At 37.9% G+C, this 21,786-nt stretch overlaps 1 protein-coding gene across 1 annotated transcript in view; it reads left to right on the top strand.

Moving 5' to 3' along the window:
• LOC111141129 (gamma-aminobutyric acid type A receptor beta2 subunit) overlaps positions 1-16,530 on the top strand; it is a 238,055-nt gene extending 221,525 nt beyond the window's left edge. The window contains 1 exon segment of the mRNA XM_022493475.1: positions 16,183-16,530. Coding sequence (XP_022349183.1) covers positions 16,183-16,530 — 348 coding nt within the window.
• The last annotated feature ends 5,256 nt before the right edge of the window (positions 16,531-21,786 follow it).

Genomic DNA, 21,786 nt, shown 5'->3' on the forward strand with positions numbered 1-21,786 from the left:
TTAACATCCATCACTGTATGTACTTATTGTGTGTGATGTCTCATTTTTATAGGTAGACGCTGAAACCCAGAAATGTCAGTAACTTCCTCAGGGTCATATAAGCTAATTAGTGGTAGAGCTGGGACTAACCAAAGCTGGAACATAAACCTAGGTTTCTCTCTCTGGGTTGCACAATTTTATCACAGATTGCATGTGAAGCTGTTTTAAAATATCTTTCCTCAGTTCTATCATTGGCAGAGCAAGCCACAGAGTACAATTTAGATTCAAGAAGCCAAGAAGAGTTGAATTCAGACTCTGAAAAATTCTACAACTTTCAGAAAAGAATTTCTCTGTGTCTTAGTTTTGTTAATCCGTGAGATGATAAGTCCTTGCTGGGCCTTTCAGATTCCTTCTGACATTGTAGAAGGCAATGAAATAAAAGACATGAAACCCATTTGATAAAACATAAGTAACTTAAATAAATAGAAGGCATCTTTATTAAAATCACTGTAGGATCACTTTATTTTTAACAGGATTATTGATTTTGGAAAACTGTCCCTACATTTCTATATATCTATATTTTATGTAAATATAAACATATATATATTTACATATATAAAAATATAGATGAATAATACATGACCTTACTATTATCCTAGGTTGAATATTATCTGAAATTATTGAAATTACTATTTTGAATTTTATTAATGATACCTTTTTGATTTTCCATCCACCTTTAATGTATCTGGTCTGTGCAAAGCATGCAAAGAGGCATGGGGAGAGAGAGAGAGAGATCAAGCAAGCCAGCCAAAATCTTGTCAGTGATATCTCATTTTGGACTTCCAGTAACAACAAGGATCCATGTTTCTTTATACACATCCAGAAGGAAAGATGGGGATTTTTTTTTTTTTTTTAATCCCAAAGACTCCAATAAACCTTTCCTTTCTTTTCATTGGTTCAGTTACAGTACGCCTTTCCATTCCTGGACCAATCCCTGGTAAGGGGAGGGGAAATACCAAGACTGGTTTATAGCAATCAGTCCCATGACTAGGATCTGTCTCTCCCATTGTTACAACCATAATCCACTACAGAGGTTAATGGGGAAATACAAAGAATTAGTTTTCCCTACCTATGTAAACCAGTGAATTTACATTTTCTTTCCCAGTTGAGAAATGTCGAAGTTTTAAGTATTGTAACAGTGTTACCTTTTGTTACACACCTAATGATATGCAGGACATGCTGGTAGGCTCCTTAAGTATCTTGTCTCCAGCTTAAAACAAACCATTGTATAATGTGCTTTTATTTTAAAGATGAGGTGCTATAACTTGATTTTAAAGATGAGACACCTGAGGCTCAACTAAGCTATGGAACTTGACCAAGGGCCCAGTAAAGAAGCTAGAATACAAAGCCGATTTCAAAACTCATGCCTTTAAGACTTACCTAACTATACATATGTTCTTATCTACACTGAAATCTAAAATAGTGCTGCACAAAGATGATGTACAGAATGTAATTTCATATTAACTCTACATCGTAATGAAACTCTCATTATAAACGTATTTAATTGGGGAAAGTGCCTCATTTCCCATAAGAGAATATAGAAATAAATCTGAAAACTTACCTTTTCTGATGAGTGCAAACTCTCCCTTCCCCAAATTTATTTATCCTGCTGGCAAACAACAAAATGGAATACTTTGAATTACCTTTTGCCTCCCCTCCCCCACAGTAAGGATGAAGAACCAAACAGAATTAAGCATTAGGAAGAAATATTATTTTATTAGGCCTGTGAATAATGAGAGTTCTCAACATTACATACTTTCCCGGACGACCGAACCTAGAAAATTCACACAGCCCCAAACCAACAGGAAGCTCCCTACCAAAGGGCTATAGCACAGAGTGGCACGGATGTCTTGCTACATTCATTTGTTTCTTGAAGAGTAGCTGAGCAAGTGCTGTGTGGTCCTCTGTCACCACTGCCACAGCTGTTTTAGTTCAAAAACTGGTTTATCATCGCAAATCTCTCCTGGCCATGATGTAACAGTTCAATTCCTTTATTTCTACCTCACGTCTCATGAAACCTTCCACATTATCTTTATTATGTGCTCTCCAGAGTCTCTGCATCTTTCATCTGTCCATGACTTAGAACTTTCTCCTCTCTAATGAAAGTTACTATTCTGTGAGTTTATCCTATGGGATACAGTTTTAGGTACTTTCTATGAATTCTCTCATTTAATCCTCACAACCACCCAATAAGGCTGACACTGTTCTACCTATTTTACAGTTGAGAAAACTGAGGCTCAGAAAGGTTAAATATCCTGCCCAAGATCACAGAGCTTTGTGACCTTTCCTTTAACCCAGTCTGCCTCTTACCCAAGCAGTGTGGCTTCAGAGCCCATTAATCCCTCAACCCAAGAGAAGATGAATGCTTATAGGTTTACCCTGAGAGTTCCTACAGTCTACAGGTAAAGGGTTTGGATATTTGTACTAGCTTATTTTAAAATGTAACGTGAGTCCCTCTCATTGCACAAAGAGGCTCTTCCTAATATGAAGTCAAGTCAAAGTTGGCAGGAAAGGTCCAGAAGGAAAAGATGAGCTCCCTCAAGCTGTCTAACTTGGTACTTACTGAATATAATGTTGTGTAGACAAAGGGGGCCCCCCCTCTCTACCTTTCCCCTTTCTTTCTCTTCCCCTTCTGAATAGGCCTGAGTCTCTTTTTATAAAGGCCCAGGGCCACATTTATTCCTCCCCCCAACTTCTGGACTCAGACCATCATCTCTTGTTTGCCCACTGTCCCTTCCCCATTCTGGTGACCGTTCCTTCAGCTGCACAGTGAATGCTTATGTTCCTAAATGTCTCCCCTCAAAACAAGAGGGAATTTTACTCTCTCAAGGGGACATATCAATCCTAGTGTACCCTCCATCTTCAGTGTGGTGACTCAGAAATAGGACTGTCTGGGTTCAAATTTCAGATCCCTTATTTACTCATTGCCTTACTTTCTGCAAGTGACTTAACTTTTTAGTCTCAGCGGGCCTATCTATGAAATGAGAGTTTGTTTTTTTTTTAATTTTTTAAATTTTTTTATAAACATATAATGTATTTTTATCCCCAGGGGTACAGGTCTTTGAATCGCCAGGTTTACACACTTCACAGCACTCACCACAGCCCATACCCTCCCCAATGTCCATAACCCCACCCCCCGAGAGTTGTTAATAAGAGATGCTACCCTAAAGGAGTATGGCAAGGAATACATGCCACAATCCCTGTAGAGTTCTTTTAACTACCTGGAATACAGGATACGGGCCCACTAAACATTGACTACAAGTATTACCTGCGAATTCAACGGATACTTCTTGCATCCCTATCCGACATGCTCCTTGCCCTCACAATGACCGCTTCTTAAAGGGAGGATACACTTCCAACAAGCATCTATGGAAATAATACATAAGCAAAAACCAAGACAGTGAGGGAAGCATCTTCATTGCTGTGAGAGCATGTATCAGAGGACCTGACAGAGTGGGATATGGTCAAGAAGGACTCCACAATGGAAGGAACATTTTTGAACTAAGCTGTGAAAGATACAAACTACATACAAGTAAGAAAGGATGAGTACGGATCCCCTACTCTCTATTATCTGATGACATAAACATTAGAAAGTCCACGGTCCTATTAAGAAACTGTGTGGAGCTTATAAATGCTTTTGTTGTAATTATATATTTGCCATTCGTATTTGTTATGAAGGCATTTGTTCTGTAATCATACTTCCCTTAGCATCAGTTATTTTGCTCTTGCTGTATACAGTGGGTACACGCTTATAAGTACACACTCTAAGTTATGGGGACTACGCCACTTTTTTATTACTGCTGAGTCACTTTTCACTGGTGCCTTTTTTTAAGCACAGTTACTAGATCCAGTGCTGTTCAGTGCTAAAAATGTGTCTCAGTTCCCACTCAGAGGATCTGGTAGTCAGTGTGAACTCATGCTCTCTCCCCCTCCAGCCCACCTCTGTTCAAGAGACCCACTTCAGCACCACTTTCATGCCCCCTGCCATTCAAGAACCAAATGAAACTCTAAATCCATAGAAGAAAAGGTCCCTGGCTGTGTTCCTGGCATCTCTGTGGAGATGAATATGCTGCTTCTTTCTGTTACCCTTTTGCTCTGTGTTCACTGGAATCCTGCCTATCTGGTCTCCATTAGGTCAGCTTTTTGGCTCTTCGCCAAGTTAAATGAAAAACAATAGGAGACAGTGGGTAACGTTCTTTGGAAGGAGAAAGTGTCTGTAATATATGGAAGTGGAGCTGCTGATAGTCTAGATGGTTTGTCTGTTTTTGTTTATTTGATTCGAATAGGCTAATTCTCTTTTCTGAGTCAATATCTTAGAGGGGGAGGGAACTCTCAGATTTTTGACTGCATTAAAACACTCATGCCTTGATGAGGATAGAAACTAAAACTCGACTTCTTTGCTTCTAGATGACAGATAGAAGCAGATGGTAATTTCCCTCTGACACAGAAGTGAAAAAGCAATGTGTGGTTCTGTATGCCTAAACTCCTCCTTATGGGACAAGGCTGGGTTTCAAAACCTAGTAGCAAGAGAAAACCATGGGTCTTCCAACGACCTGGGGTAATTATGGACCACAATCTTTAAGTCAAATATAACCTGCCAGTGAGTCTTGAAATTTGACCTGATCGATTGCCACAATTTTTTAAATTTTTATTTATATATTTTTTTTAAATTTTTATTTATATTTTATTCACCGTTCTGGGCTTTGGAAGCTAGAAAAGCCACCCCTCTTCCCTCTTAAGAACATCCACTGTTATCACCCTTGACAACATGTGGAAACCCCAGAGGGAAAATGTAGCTCCTCTTTTGGTAAAGTTTATCCATTTTTCTCCCTCTCCCTATGCCTGTGCATTAGAAACACTTGACTGGCATGTTTGCAGCTTGTGGAAAGAAACCAAAACAAATGCTCTCTATGGTATTAGTTAAAAATGGATTGGGAAATTGTGAATTACTGGTTACATGGTATGTATAAAAATCTTTAGCAAGTCATCACCCAGAATGCTTTGAGTTGTATGAACCAGCTAATAAAAAGATTAGATCAATTGTTTCGCTCCAGCCTGGGACTGGAGTTAATTATTCAGATGGAAATTGAACTGGAACAAACCTTTACCTCTCAGGACCTGAGTTTCCAGGTGTTAAAATCTTTGAATTATCAGGACTGGATGGGCAAATTCTCACATCTACCTCAAAATTTATCTAAATAAGACTCAGAGTTTATATAAGCTCATTTTAAACCTGGCTCCATTCCACACATCCTAAAGATGTACAGTAATACAAAGCAAGTCCCTCCTTTGGATGGAAGAAATGTCCATTAAAATTAAATAGATTATGAATACAGTTTCCTTCACTTCTTCCAGCTTTAGGGAATTTGAGTATGATTCCAATCTTTTATATTTTTTCCATATGATTAAAACAACTCCTGACTTTCAACTTTAGTTGAAACAGTAGCTTTATTTATTAAATTGAGAAGAGGAACCCAGAGAGAATTCTATCAGCCTTCCAAAAGAAATTAGCCAATTCATTATATATTTTATTAATTTTACTTTATTATTTAATGTAGCAATTTAAATGTAGTCTCATTTCCCCTAAATTTAGCATTCATCCTTCAATCTCAATCCAAATATTTTTTTAAGAAATACATGAGCTCTGTCATTTACATATCATTCTTAATAAATTCCACATAAATTAACACATATATAGAAAGGAATCATTTTCCAAGAAAAATAAATTTGATTCTGTGAAAGTAAAAGGCCTGGAAGAGATTAAGCCACAAAAAACTAAGAAGGCTACCTAGGAAGTTCAAGAACAGAGAGATACTGCAGAATTTTTCACCACAAGGCCCTACACAGTTAGGAAAATAAATATAATACTAGCTAACATTGTGTCTAGATCACAGTTTTTGTTTTTGTTTTTCTATTATGTCCAATTAGACCACAGTTTTGGAGGAAGCTCCAGACCTACAGGATTTTTGCTAGGCAGATTTTTCCCTATGTATTTTTCCTATGTTATGCCATGAGTTTTTTTGAAAAGGCAATAAAGCCGTTCATAATTATAGATTAAATGGAACTGAAAGACAACGTTTGTATAAATGATACCTACAATGACTGATATAGCAGACCACAGGCTGAACCCTTAGATGTGATTTTGACCATTATAGTGATGCTTAAAAATTTGGATTTAAATGTCCTTCAGGCAGGCCTGTATTTTTTAGTTTCATTTACTACAGGGCCAACTTATTCCTATTCTCGATTACACCTGCTTCACACCTTTGTATGATCTCCCTAGCCAGATTTGAATGTATGATGCTAGACTTAATCTAACCCTCTAGTAATTCCATTTAGCAAGTTTTATTTTGAATATTTTGTATCAAGTATAGTGGTCAGCATTGGGAATATGTAAGTAATAAGATACAATCTCTGCTTACATGTTTACTATCATGGGGGGGGGGGTGCTGGGAAGGAGGGCTCAGTTGGTAATAGAGGATTTAACCTGGTGGAAGGGGTTAGCAAGGCTGTCCTAAGTCCACCTAGACTTTCTAAAGCAAGAAAGAACACTGAGGCCCAGAGCAAGCAAGGATTAGAACTGGCTCTCATCACTGAAGTCAGTGTTCTTTCCAGTCTGCTTGTGGGTGTTGAAAGGGATATATGAGAAGGACCAGAAAGAGCAGGAGCCTCAGTTCACTTGGTGGCCCATGCTTGCTGGAGGTCTTCTTACTCATGATCCTGTATTAATCACAAGTTTTATAAAAGCCTTATCCTCTGGGGTCCTTTTCAGAGAAACATCATATTCTTCTCTTTCTGTTCCTGAGATATCCTTATTATTTCATCTAAAGACTTCATTATCATTTGAAGGAATAACTTAAAACCTCACTGAGCTCACATGATTCACCCAACTGGCCAGATGGATGTGTGTGTGTGTGTGTGTGTCTGGAGCAGAATCTTACCACATTGTGATGACCACATAGTAGGATTTCCTTAACAGGGAATCAGCTGACTAAGTAAACCTTGAGATATGCACTCCCATGATCTACTTATGAAAAATTAAAAATTGGAAAACTAAACAGCAATAACTAGACCTACCCATATCCTTTCCGTAAGTATTTCTCCTCATGTGAAAATAGTAAAGTACAGGATTTGAATCTGCAAACATAAATTTAAATGATTGCTTTACACTTAATAAACTTTAAGCTGCTTATGAACTTCTGGATTTTGACAGGAAGGGTTGTTTATGAAGTGCTAATAGGACTAACTTTATCCTCATAATGTGGCTGTAAGATTTCAAACACTTCACAATAGCATAAAGGAATAAAAAAAGAGTAGAAATCTCGGTCCTTTTTTTTTTTTCTTACAGTTTTTATTTAAAAATGACCACCTTCCTGCAACTACCTGGGTAGTTAGTGCATCAGTATTTTCCAATATTTCTGTTCCAGATCTAAACTCCAGATTTGGTTACTATTTCTCCATTTATTTTGATGGAGGGATCAACAAAGATATTAGCCTTTTCTTGCCCTCTTAGATTCTCCACTTCATATTCTAGTTGGGTGAACTTTCTTTTACCTCTTAGAATACCAAATGCATGTTAGTTAGGTGGTTTCTGAGTGTTTTTCCTTTGAAAAGAGTACTTTGGATATTCCCAGAGGGTTAACAGTTCATTGCCTTAGCATTTCAAGTTACTCGGGTCACAGTGTCACTTCATGGAAGATAAAACAAGATCTCCTATCCAACTAGTCACAGCAATTGGAAATTGCAGAGCTAGGATTTCTTGGAGTTTTGCAATTTCTCACTCTTCTCTTGATGATAGGAGTGGTGAACCGGGATTTAAAAGAGACCCGTTCTCACTTCCCAAGATAAGTGTGCAATGCTGCTGGGCCACCGAAGGATGTGATTTGTTTTTCTGTATAAGATTATAGGACAAGGACATTCTTCCAGAGGACACATCTGTCAATGGGAAAGGTGCCGAAAAGGGAGCAAGAAACCTGAAACTATAACTGGAATTCACAAATTATATAAAAATAACGTCTGCTCCTCATTGTTTAATGTGATACCTTTAAAGCAAAACTGAACTCTGTTAACCAAAGCATGTTCTGTTCCTTTATGGGGAAAAAAAAAATGTTGGGATGAGAAATGGAAAGAAGGAAGAGAAAACCTCTGAATCCCAACGTTTAACATGAATTTACCCTTGTTTGAACCATCAGCACAGTGGTCAGTCTGGGAAATAAGTCAGCAGAGAAGTCCATCCTTCTGCCCAATAGAATGACTGAATCAATCAGTGTGCAAACTGCCTTATTCACAGAGGATCATTCACAGGAGGCTCTGGAATGCTGGAGTAAATAAATCAGTCTGTTTCCCAAAATTTCAGCATTTCCTTCTTGATTGATAAGCAAAATAACTCCAGGTAAGGCACAATTTTCAGAGGGATTGTTGAATGGAAAACAGGAGACTTTATTCACACTGGCCTGATTAATAGCGTCTCTCCAAAAACCCTTGTGGTCAGGAAGGGGCACTTGTGAGTTAAAGTTCAAGAAGAGAAAGCAAACAGTATAGATTCTTGGACTAAAACAAGGCCTTGGCATAGCTCTTGCTAAAGCAATTTATCTGCAGAGAATGACAGTTTATTCACTAGTCTCTTTTCCTTTTCTTTCCCTTCATTTACTTTTGCTTCCTTCTCTCTCTTGTTTTAACTGCTACCAACAAATTTCTCACAGCTTGAGTAAATAAAAATGCCAAGACATGAAAATTTGATAAATATTTTATTATGTTTTCCAGAGCAGTAGAGATTGCTACATGATCTTTCTGGTAAGGGAAGCTAGGTCTTGTTAATATCCTAATCAGAAAAAAAGAGTTTAGTGTTTTCTCCTGTGTCTCACTGGTCAAGTGAAGAAAAAGGCAATTAGGAAATCCACCTGGGCAAGCCTGGAAAGGTTCGTGTGGAGACCCAGTTTCAAAGATGAGCTAAATCACATGGCAATTGCTATTCTTTCCATTTTCTGGAATGTCTGCACCTAAATACACCCCAATACAGAGATGGCATTTCAAGATGGCATTGAAGAAAGTCTCAAGATATGCAATTGTATTGTTTGATCATTAGAAGTAGGAACCTTGGAACAAATAGAAGAAGTGCTAATACATTCCATATCAACTCTGGGCAGATCACTAATCATCCAAAATGAGAATTTTGGATTCTTTCATTTGAAAATTTTCAAAATGAGAATATCAGAAATAACTTTCTCATAGGGTTATTGTCCAAAGTGAAATATTACAATTGTAATATTAAGTGTAAAGCCTTTACTTATTACACTTATTACAAAAAAATGTAATAAGTGTAAAGCCCTTACTACAGGGCCTACCTCCAGAAAATAATAAATGGAGGTCACATATGCTCTCTATGAAAGCTGCTTTTCAACGTGGTGGTGTAGACTGTGGTCAGAACTTCAGCTTTTTCTTCACTTCTCAAGGCCTCTGCTTCTTCTTTATTTAAAGTCATGCCCTTCTGCTGCTTCCAATAGACTGATAGTTTTCCAACTGTGAATTCCGCCCCACAACCTGGCATCACCTGGGAGCTTGTTAGAAATGCAGATTGTCGAGCCTTATTCCAGACATACTAACACAGGAACTCTGGGAGTGGGGCCCAGAGACCGTTATGTTTTAATGGGGTTTCCAAGGGATTCTGATGCATGTTCAAGTTTGGAAACCACTGAAACAGACTATACCATCCACCAAACCAAAGAGATACTGAGAGTGGTGGTTCCTAGATAGAAATTGTCACTGGGAGGGCTGATGAATAGTCAGACTACAGATGTCTACTCTACTTAGGTGAAAGCATTGCAGTTAACAAGATTTTACAACAGCTGTCATCTTTGTGACATATGTAAATACAGACACTCTTATTTATTCCTCACTAAGGAAAATTTTGCAGGCCTTCAGATGACTTGCCCCTATCATGCACTGAGAAGGCCCTCTTTGATGAGCTGTAGAGTACACAGACGGGTTTGGGGGCTACTGCTGTACCTCAGCACAACACAGTAAAAAAGACAAGATTTTTTTTTTCTTTTGAAGATTGTGTTTATTTGATAGAGAGCAAACAAGCACAAGCAGAAAGAGGCACAGAGGGAGAGGAAGAAACAACTCACTTCTGAGCAGGGAGCCTGATGCAGGGCTCGATGCCAGGACCCTGAGATCATGGCCCAAGCCGAAGGCAGACACCTAACCAGCTGAGCCACCCAGGGGCCGCCAAAAAGACCAGGTTCTAATTCTTGCTCCAATTCACTGTGTGAACGTATGTTAGGTTTCTTAACTTCTCTGTGCTTTATTTTCTGAATATGAGATCAGTACCTGGCCCACAGGGCCACTGGGATAACTGAGAGGTCAATATGTGATATGATTAGTCCTGGCTTCAAGTGGCTACTCACTAAGCTCCCTTCTCTGGGGTAAGAACGAGGCATCCATCATGTAAATGGCCAGGGCACTGTGGGAAATCTGTTTCCAGATTTCTGGTACCTGAACATGACACTCCAGCAAGAGACCTATATAAATCAAGAGCAAAACCTTAGAGCAAAAAAGGAATTCGAGAGGTAGTCTCAGGCAGTTCCAATCTTCAGACTGGTATTACAAAATTAAATCTTTTTAAGAAGATTTTATTTATTTATTCATTCATTCATTCATTCATTTTAGAACGAGCCAGTGATAGAGCAAGTGTGCGTGCCCAGAAATAGGGGGAAAAGCGGGCTGGCAGGGGGTGGGAAGGAGGGGGAAAGAAATCTCAAGCAAAGCCGGAGTTGAGAACCACGGAGCCCCATGTGGGGCTTGATCTCAGGACCCTGAGATCATGACATGAGCTGAAACCAAGTGTCGGACCCTTAACCAAGTGAGACACCCAGGCCCCCCAAAATCCACCTTATTTATGACTCACAGAGGAATTGAGTTACTAAGGGTTACAAAATTAATTTCATTCAGTCAGCATTATTTATTGAGCATACTATGTACCAGGCACCATGCCAAGTGCTCGGGGATACAACGATGAAAGAGACAGACCTTGTCTCTGCCTTTATCAAGAAGTGTAGTCTGGTGGGGCAGACAAATATTAAACAGATGATCCTAATGATGAGCATTATGGTGGAATGTTGAAGGGCCATGAGGAAAGACAAGCCAGACCCTTTACCTGCTCTGCCACACCAGCAATGGAGACAGCTCCCTCTGGCCCTGGCCTCAGGGCTGTTTTCCTTGGTGTTCAGGAGGATGCTGGTGGATCTGTGAATCCATGAAGACTTGTGCCCCCTCTCCACCTATGAAATGAAAGGCAGCTGCTATTCATCTCACCTCAACATTCAGAAGTAACTCAGCCTAGACTTATTTATTATATTTAATAAATGTATTATGCATTATAACAAAAACATGTTTAGTGTTTACTTTGTACTAAGCATTGTTCTCAGCCCTTTACAGAAGCCACTAATCAAAGCAAAATTAAATAATCTGATGAATTCAAAGCTCTGGTTTGCTCATACATTCCATGGCATTAAAAACAAGAATGGCAGTGGAAGATCAAATGTATTCATTTAATGAATATTGATTGCTTTTTAAAAGCAAGATCAGTCATGAGTTTTTGAGTGTTTAGTTCGTACAAAGCGTCCTAAGTGTTTTGCATGGGCTGTCTTATTTAGTCCTCTCAAACAACTCCAGGAGACGGATGTTGGCATTTTCCCCCACTTTACCTATAAGAAAAATGAACTCAAAGAAGTTGAATGATCTGCCTATGGTTTCAAAGCTAGTGAACAGTTCGACCCAGAATCAAACCCTGGGTTGTCTGAGTCCAGAATTAGAACTTGGAAACACTGTACTGTATCTTCCCTTTTAGTAGAAAACTTACACAGTTCCAGGTGTTAATTAGGCCATGATTGTGTACCTAAAAAAAAAAAAAAAAGAAGTCCTCAGAACTGGTGATTCCGAGGCAAGTTGGGGAAATGGATGCTATGGTGTGGTGCCAGGGAAGGGAGGCAGCTCATTTCTGAGGAGACAAGTAAAAAGGTCGGCATTACCTGGAAGGCTTTAGATAGGACATGAGAAAATGGTGAGAAAAACTTGTCTTTCAGAGAAGGACAAGGTGGGGTAATCAGAGCAGTGTCTCAGGGCTTAACTCTGAGGTACAATCTAATAAACTACAACCTGCTTGAGCTGCCTCCTCTATGTTCCTGTTAATTGGGAAATAAATTAGAAATATATCTCTCCACTTTACAGCCCCATGGTCAAGGCTGAGAGTTTTCTGGAAAAGCATTATTTTGTTTTTTAATTCAAGTTCATGTATTCCTTGACTATTAGTGACCTTAACTGAGACTATCCAGGCAGTCAGATTTTGAGGTTGAAGTATCCTAATGTAGCACAACTTTGAGGACCAGCACCTTATAACCTAATGCACAGGTCCAATCCACCCCCTCACCTCTACCCCTCCCCCACTTCAGCCTGAGCAGATCTCCAGCAGTGCTGAGATGATGATGCTCACCTACAGAAAGCTCATCATCTGTATCTACTCCACACACACCGCAAGAGCAATATCCTTACTGTTTTTTTAGGCATAGCTACTTAATCTATTTTCCCAGCCCACTAGCATCTGTATATCCCCTGAATTTGTAGCCTGTCATGACAGTCTGCTTGCCTGGTACTTCTGTTTCCCAAGTCCTTCCCACATACCTATCTCAGTTAATCTCTCAAAACTCTATTCTCACAGTTGAAGAAAACTAGCTTCAAGGGATTAAATCACTTTTCTGGGTCACCTGGGTAGCTCAGTCAGTTAAGCCTCTGACTCTTGGTTTCGGTTCAAGTGATGATCTCAGGCTCTGGGGATTGAGCCCTGCATTGGGCTCCACCCTTAGCCTGGAGTTGGCTTGTCCCTCTCCCTCCCCCTCTGCTCCTTCTCCACTCTGTCTTTCTTTCTCTCTCTCAAATAAATAAATAAAATCTGAATGAATGAATGAATGAATGAACGAATGAATCACTTTTCCAAGGTCAAAAATAACAAACAGAACAGCCAGAATTCCAATCTTCTGACTCCAAGTTAAGTATTCTTTCTGGAGACCGTTATTGGACCAGCAGCCAGACCAGCAGAAATGCCATCTTCTTCACCACTGTGATGATATTGGCACAGTGCCAGACACACACTAGAGGTCCATAGATATATTTCTTTGAATTTTTTATTAAAAAATAGATTATAGGCACACATCAGTGGCTCAGTCAGTTGAACATCTGCCTTTGGCTCAGGTCATGATCCCAGGGTCCTAGGATCGAGACCCACATCGGGCTGCTTGTTCAGTGGGGAGTCTACTTCTCCCTCTCCGTCTGCCTGCCATGTCCCCTGCGTGTGCTCTCTCTCAAATAAATGAATAAAAATCTTTATAAAAATATAAATAAGTAAATAATAGATAAAGCTTCAAGAATAATCTAACAAATCTTGAATTTCATAGATAACAAAACAGAAACCCACTGAAATCAGTTGAATTATCCAACTTAGAACAAAGTTTCCATAATAAGAGTCCACTGCTCCTGTTATTTATTTATTTATTTATTTATTTATGTAGACAGCAAAGCAGTTTATTGAGTGATAGTAAGGTGATAGTATAAAACTCCCAAAGAGGGAGGGGACCCAGAAGGGTTGCCATGCTCCTGTTACTTTTATAATGCTTATTATTATTGACTTGTATTTTTACCTCAGCCAAGTCTGATAGATAATCATAACTATTCTCAATATGATAACTCAATAGAAAAGCAAATATCCTGGTGCTTAAAGACAGGGAGACTCCTGAACATTGTCATGCATAGTGGCCAAAGAAATTTTGCTACTCAGTTATTTTCCAGGTAGTAAAAATAAGAGTTAACAACCCAGAGGAGAACAGAAAATAAGCACCCAGTCTGAAATAATGAGGGTGCTAGGTACCCCTCGTCCATCAGCTTCACTTTCCTTGAGGGCTGTGAAGTCCTACTTCTCTCCTCCATGCTGTGCACTCTAATGATCAAGGTTTGGGTTTCACCTCTATCATTTAGTAAATATGTGAGTTTGTGAAATTTGGTGAACACCTTCACTGATGACCTAGGAAAGAATTCCTTTTCAAAAGATGGTTGTGAGCCTTCAGCAAGAGTTTCCACAAAACCCTGGTACCTGGTACATGCCTTTGAATATTTGCTTTCTTCCCTGGGGCCATTGGATCCATCACTAAAGCCATTACCTGGCCCTTCCTTGACAGAAGTGTTTCAACATTTATTGGGTTTCATTTACAAATCTTAGAAAGTTATATGTCCACTAAGCAAAATACTACCATAAACCAAACATACTGAATGTCTAATCAGTGGACAGAGATTAATTGGTCAATTACTAGGTTCTAGTGTATTTTATAGCTTTTATTTCTCAAGAGATTTTAGATTTTAATTTATAATACGGGGTCATTAAACCACATTTGAAAGTTAATTGTTAGTCTATAATCTTAGCAGGCTTACTTTTATCTTCTGCATAATTCATGAAGCACAGAACATTTTATCTTCCAGTTAAGTTTGGTTATATCCCTTGCTTCCATATATCATCATTATCTACTATTGACCATTTTTCTTTTATTTTATATTTCAGAAATTTCACTGGCAATTGGCATATCCTGATTCTCCACCAAAATAAATGTACTCTGTTATTAATAATAATGTGTTGCATCTAGGTTTTAGTATCTATAGCAGTTGAGAACTCTTAAAAATAAGACACACAAATCTCTCCTTCTTTACAAAACAAAACAAAACAAAAACAAACAAAAAAAAAACTTTACATGGTCATTTAATATTTCGGTATCACGATGTCAGTGTTCATTCTTTTCTTTTAGCTTAGCCAAGTAGAAATCACCCGAGAGAGAAAAGGGTCACCCTATCTACTGGCCACCTTAATTCTACTCCCTAGGCCCAGAATTCCTCTCGGTATAACCAGCTTTGGACTGACTCTCTTCTTCTTGAAACCTGCCTCCCTCCCTCCCCTCTCAAGTCAATCCCTCACCCCACTCAGCCCTCGTCCAGACACAATTTGCCCAGCTGTTAATTTTCAAGTTCCTTGTTGTTCTGAGTGTTATTGCATTTTGGCACATCACATGATGCGTGAATTGCTATTGTCAAAACTCTTCTTTTACCCTCTTTATATTGACATAGCAAATTTAAGGTGGTATCTGTGGGTATTAACTGTGGGTATTAAGAATCATAATCAAATGAAGTTACCTGAAAATGTCTCTGGCATATATAGCAACTGTTATCTACTGTTTTTAGTTCTGGTTTTATCATGAATTCATCTGTAATTAAGCTATTATTATGAGCACAATTCAGTAATTAATCCCTTACTACTATTTCATACCTAGCACAGTTTAATTTTGTATATATTCATATCAGAACTGTAAATTTTTTATAGTGTCATGACTTCTATTTCTCTGTATGCCCCTAAGTAGAAGCAATGAAAATGGTACTAGCAACAGTCTATGATATCAGGATGTCATTACAGAAATCCTCTAGGGTTGCGCTGTCATATCATTTAATAGATGGAGAAACTGAAGCTTGTGTAGCTTACAGTGATGGAGCCACTGTTCAAATTAGGAATTCATCCACTGTCATTTAAGTAGTAAGTGGCAGAACCAAGATTTACACCCAGACACCTGGCTCCCAAACCCACACACCCAGCCAGTATGCTCCTCTTCCTTCTTCATCTCTTGAATGACCACTTTGAAACAACTTGGTAATTGGCAGGTCTTTGGAAAGATGATCATTAGCATGGTGAATGTCAGAGTACCTCTGATTTTTGAGCCTCAAAATTATACCCATTAGGAACCCATTAGAAGATATCTATGAGATAGTTAAACTGTGAGACTTTAGCTTTGATCAAGCTATATTCTCATCTCAGAGCATAACCTGATGATCCTCAGTGATCTCAAATGGCTCTAAATGACACACGGATTTGGGGGCCATGATGGTTGTCAAATGATGAGCCATATCTGTTTGTAATCCCACTCAGATCATGTAATCTCAAAACCAGTTCTCTTAGCCACTCTGATAAATGCAACCTAGTCCACATATAGTGCCTTCTATAATTAGCACCAATAAAGGCTTCCCATTTTGATCATCATTTCTGATTCTTCTTCCTTGCAGATGGACCCACATGAGAACATCTTACTGAGCACTCTTGAGATAAAAAATGAAATGGCCACATCTGAGGCTGTGATGGGACTTGGAGACCCCAGGAGCACAATGCTGGCCTATGATGCCACCAGCATCCAGTACCGGAAAGCCGGCTTGCCCAGGCATAGTTTTGGCCGAAATGCCCTGGAACGACATGTGGCACAGAAGAAAAGCCGCCTGCGGAGACGCGCCTCCCAACTGAAAATCACCATCCCCGACTTGACTGATGTGAATGCCATAGATCGGTGGTCCCGCATATTCTTCCCAGTGGTTTTTTCCTTCTTCAACATCGTCTATTGGCTTTATTATGTGAACTAAAACATAGCCTCCCATGGGAAGCAAGGACTAGATTCCTCCTCAAACCAGTTGTACAGCCTGACGTAGGACTTGGAAAACACATCAATCCAGGACAAAAGTGATGCTAAAATACCTTAGTTGCTGGCCTATCCTGTGGTCCATTTCATACCATTTGGGTTGCTTCTGCTAAGTAAACACTAGGTCCTTGTGGTTTTCCAGTTGAAATGCAAGTGATTTGTACACATGTTGGCAAGACTGTGTCTGAGTGTTCCACTTTATCTGCTTAGTGTGCAGGCTATATAGAGGGCAATTATTTAGAAGATATTCTTAGAGAGCTCAGTAGCATTGTCAGTCATTTTTCTGAGAAGTGGTCATACCCAGATACTCCCCATCTTCATTTCTAATGTTGGCATGCTGTTGAGATGGCACCGTGCTTATGAAACATTATTTGCAATGCCATGCAAACATGCTTACTGAAGATGGTCTATGCCTGGTCTTATTAAAGTGATAATGGTGGCATGGGAAGATAATTCCCACTAGATTCCAGAAGGTTCTCACATAGATCAAACAGGATACGGAGACTGCAGACAGAGACTCGGTAACCAATTTGGCCAGTCTCTGCTTGAGTGTAGGGAGTCAACACTGACGTCTTCCATTGAGACAGTTAGAAATGGGACTGCTGAACATTATCATGCATGGTGGCCAAGAAATGTTTCTAAAAAGCTATTTCCTTGGTGGTTAAAATAAGAGTTAATAATCCAGAGCAGAGTGAAAACAGAAGTGACTGTTGTAACAAAATTAAAGCAAATGAGCAGCATGACCCTTATCAGCCCCACACAGCATCTGGTTTATACATATTTTGTACATGGCAAAAGGTCCAGTGAGAGAGACTTTTTCCCCCAACTTCACAAGCTTTTGATAGCAGATCTAAAGAAGTTTTTATAGTTTATCTAATCAAAAGACAACCACAAAATAGAAAAGTTAGCAAAATTAGAAGTATCTTAGATGTAGGTTAGATTGCGAGTCATTCAAATACACTAACATAGAGCACAGACAAAGCTAGCAAACAGGTTGATCCTCTCAGACAATGTCAGCTGTCTCTACAACATTTCCCTGTAAGTTTATTTCTGAATTTAATAGGGTATTTCAAAAGAAGGATTTGTTCATTTCTTTAAAGGATTAATGGTCCTTTCCAGCTTTTCTTGTTTCTGAAATCCTGATTATATTCTTAGGAGACAGACAAAGTAAGGCTTTGAAGAGATTGATTGAACTACATTTCCTTATGTGCAGTGAAATTCACCTTTGTATTTTTCATAGCAAACAATACTTAAAGGATTATGTGCACAAGTAGTTAGTTTGTGGGTTTGTTGGGTTTGACTTTTTAAGGGTACTTACATAGTGTATGTTGCAACTGACCTAATGAAAGAAAATATGAAAAGTAGTGTAGCATAGGATAACAACAAATCCACATTAACATGATGAATGTTATGAGCCTCAGTTGATATTATAGAAAAATATGTAACTGATAGGCAGGAATGATGTATTGTTTTTTATTCAATTTTTGAATTATGTCAGTGTGATTCTTTCTATACTAATTGGACATATGCATTCATATGTAAGACAGGAAAGAGAATAAGCTAATATATTTTATTTCTATCAATTTGAGGTTCATACTTTGCTTTTCTTGGAGAAAATAGTGAATCGCTAATTTCTCCTTAAAGTTTGATTTGATTGAATTTTTTCTTGGAGGATGACTTTGCTATTTCTATTTTAAAAACAAAAAACACTTATTTTTCAAAGTAACATCCCTAATTGTGCATAGTAGCCAAGGCCAGTATTTGCCTGTGGATTAAATGTATGGTCTTTTCCCCCTGATAATTCAGCAGCTTGGAATATGACGGAGTTTTGATGCCCTCCTATTCCAATTTTCAGAGAGAGGGGGTAAAAAAGTGTTTAGCATTCAGCTTTCTAAATTTTCTCTAAGATGGGAGGTTTTTTTTTTTTTTTTTTTTCCTTCACCAGCAAAGGGAACTCTGGCCTTTATTTTTTGATTATACACTTGAACACCTCTGAGTATGGTCTTTGGGCAGAATCCAACTAAGTTTCTGCCCATGGGCTCAGAGTAGAAATTCCTCAAGCTTCTCCAGGGACACGATTTCTCCTAGGCAATCATTTTGGGGCATCACTCTAATAAAGGTGCCTGTCCCTTGTTGCCAGGGGTTAAAGTTTGAGTAACATATATCAGGAAGGAGCATATTGATAACTCAGGTGCACAACTCCAAATTCCATTCTGGAAAGGTTTTTCTAGAGACAACTCAGAGCCCAAGTCTAGAAGTGGGCTCTTATCTGCAATTATCATAAAAGCCATAAAAATCGTTGATATTGTCATTTATGGTTACAACAAAATTTCAATGTCCAGGGAAGTCACCACAGTAATCTAGATCAAAGTGAGACAAGAAACTTTGCAACATGAGCCTCAAAAGCATGTGACCAGGGATTCATTTCTGCTCACAGTGACAACAAAACAAAACAAAACAGAAAAAGGAGAAACATGGGAGCTTGACACAGATGCTCTAGAGCAAAATTCATATATTGGCATTCAATAACCACATAGGTAGAAACGACTGATTCATCTTGCCCAGAGATATCAGTAGATGTAGAATTTAATTTTAACTATATTTTTATTGTTGAATTGGATTGTAGTCACCAAATTGAGGGCGGGTTGGGGAGGGGTGCTAGATCTCATAAATCTTTGAAGACCAGTCAGCTTGATATCCAGTGGTTAAATTTAAGGACCACAAAAATGTGTTTTGGCAATTCTGATATGGTATTACTATCACTTTATACATATATATATATATAGTTTTCTTTTGATTATGAAACAGCCAGATAGCCAGCAATTAAGGTGTTTTTCATCTTTGTGAAATTCATAGGCAAATTCTGACTCTAAAATGCACAGTCTAAATGAAACCTTTGATCTCAATCTGTATATATATATTGTACATGACTGCTAGTAGGTATGAAATGCATTTTCAGAATTGAAAACTCATGCAACATAATCATGTGTTTGCATAAGGAATGTTACAATTCTTTCTACTGCAATTTAATAACAGGGGAAAATACTTAAGCAGTGCCATCTAGACCTTTTCTCTTCTCATGTCTTCAAAAGCAGTGCTAAGTAAAAATAATAATAATAATAATAAAAACGGTTTATAAACCAAAAGACTTTACATTCTAGCATTAGGAACACAAAAATCTGTCAGCTTATAAAAAAGCACAACACATAGAGAAAGTTCAGTGGAATGCAGTGGGAAAATGAATCATGTTCATTTTAAGCAAGACCTGCACTAAATTGGCAACTAACACAATTTCCATTTTTGATAGGTAACTGTGTTCCAGTTTTATGATTAAATTCATCCTCAACAACAAAAACAGCAAAACAATCAATAAAGACAGGTCTTACAACATATCTACATGTATATATGTGTATATATAGATCCATGTAAACATACATACATATATATGCATTCATATGTTGGAAAACAAAAGGAGTAAGCTAATATGTTTTATTTCCTTCATTAAACCAGTGTATGAGTATTTTTAATTGGCAGCCAACAAATCAACATATTGAAACTAGTAATACAGGGTCCTGAGCATTTCTCTATCAGCAGATCAATGCCTACAGTTCTTATGAACCATTGCACAGTTTGACACTACAATAGTACTGTACCTCAGAACATCGGGAATTAACTAGTTCTCACATTGCTTGTCTACTTGCTCTCTTTTTCAAGGAAACAAATAACATTGTCTATTGGTGATTTAAAAACAAAGTCTTAAGAAAACAGAAAATGATTAAAAAAAATTCCTCCTTGAAGGAGGTAAAAAAAAAAAAAATAACTAAACCCCACCATGTTGGTTAGGGCAAATACTCTTAACTGTAGCAATCATGCCATTTTGCTAAGTGTACAGAGTCCATGTAATGTGAGCAACCATAACTTTCACTGAGCGTGTGTAAATATTAAAACAGATTTCTTAAATATTTTTAACTTCTAATTTGTATTTTATGGTAAGGCAACGTGCTAATTCTGTTTATGGCTTAAGTTCATGTGTTATAATATTATGTAAATAATTCAACATGCTGTAAATGACTAGTCAATAGATATAAATAATTGTTTAATTTTTTCTTAATTTTTATTTATTTTTTACTAAGTACAGTTACTGCAGTGCCCCAGCAGAGTAATTTAAACACCCTTTTGCATAAATGGTTTGGGATCCCAGACAGAAGGGTTTCAATTTGTTGTCACACACACAGCCACACACATGTACACGTGCATGCATGTACACACACACACACACACACACACACACATTCAAACACACATACTCTCACTTTCCGCTCACTTGCTCCCACTTTCATCCCCTTTATGGGAAATGCTGTAGTGTTTATGTATTCAATGTAACAACCAAGAGATAGCCTTAGAAATGGAAATGGGAAAAGCAGAAGTGATCATTGATAACTTGGTAGAGTTTTTTATATGTCAGAGTTCAAGAAACCAAAGGTTGTAACTTAAATCTCAATTTTAAAAGAGTAAAAGTTTATATTGATGGCACTACAGGAAATAAAAGTGCTTATTATTCATACCTGTTCCAGAAATTTATTACACATAATACACACAGACTTTTTTTTTAATAATAGCATTTTGTCCTTAGATAGTATTATTCCTTTTAACCAAAGACTCCAGAATTATTAAAAAACAAAAAAGGAAAGAAAAAAGGAAAAATGGGAGAAAATTTAAAAAAAAAAAAAAGACTGCTTTACACCAAAGGTTTAAAAAATATTTTCCAAATACACTAGGAACATTGTAAAAACTAGTAAGGAGCCAACAGAACGTGAATTAAGATACTGCCCTAAAGAAATCATCAAAAAAAAAAAAAAAAGCAGCAACATCCTTAAATAATCTATTAGTTATTTGAAAATTAAAATAACACATTTCTGTGGATATATGCAAAATTCTGACATCAGATTTTAATTTGCTTTGAAAAGTTATTTTGTGATAAACATAAATAGATCCAAAATGATGACAAAACTTTGTGTTTTTTAACTTTCAAAACCAACTGTCTTCTCTCCTGTCAAATGTCCCTTAATCTGATGCCCATGTGTGTGTCCTTATACCACCTGAAACAAGTTGAGAGTTCCATCAGCTTGTATCTCTTCCTTTTCGGTTCAGTAATTTGAGTTCAACCATGGTCACTTTAAGCATAATTATTTCAAACAAA

The sequence above is a fragment of the Enhydra lutris genome, unplaced genomic scaffold (assembly GCF_002288905.1).
Source record: "Enhydra lutris kenyoni isolate GAN:26980312 unplaced genomic scaffold, ASM228890v2 scaffoldscaffold5, whole genome shotgun sequence".
NCBI classification, from domain to species: domain Eukaryota; kingdom Metazoa; phylum Chordata; class Mammalia; order Carnivora; family Mustelidae; genus Enhydra; species Enhydra lutris.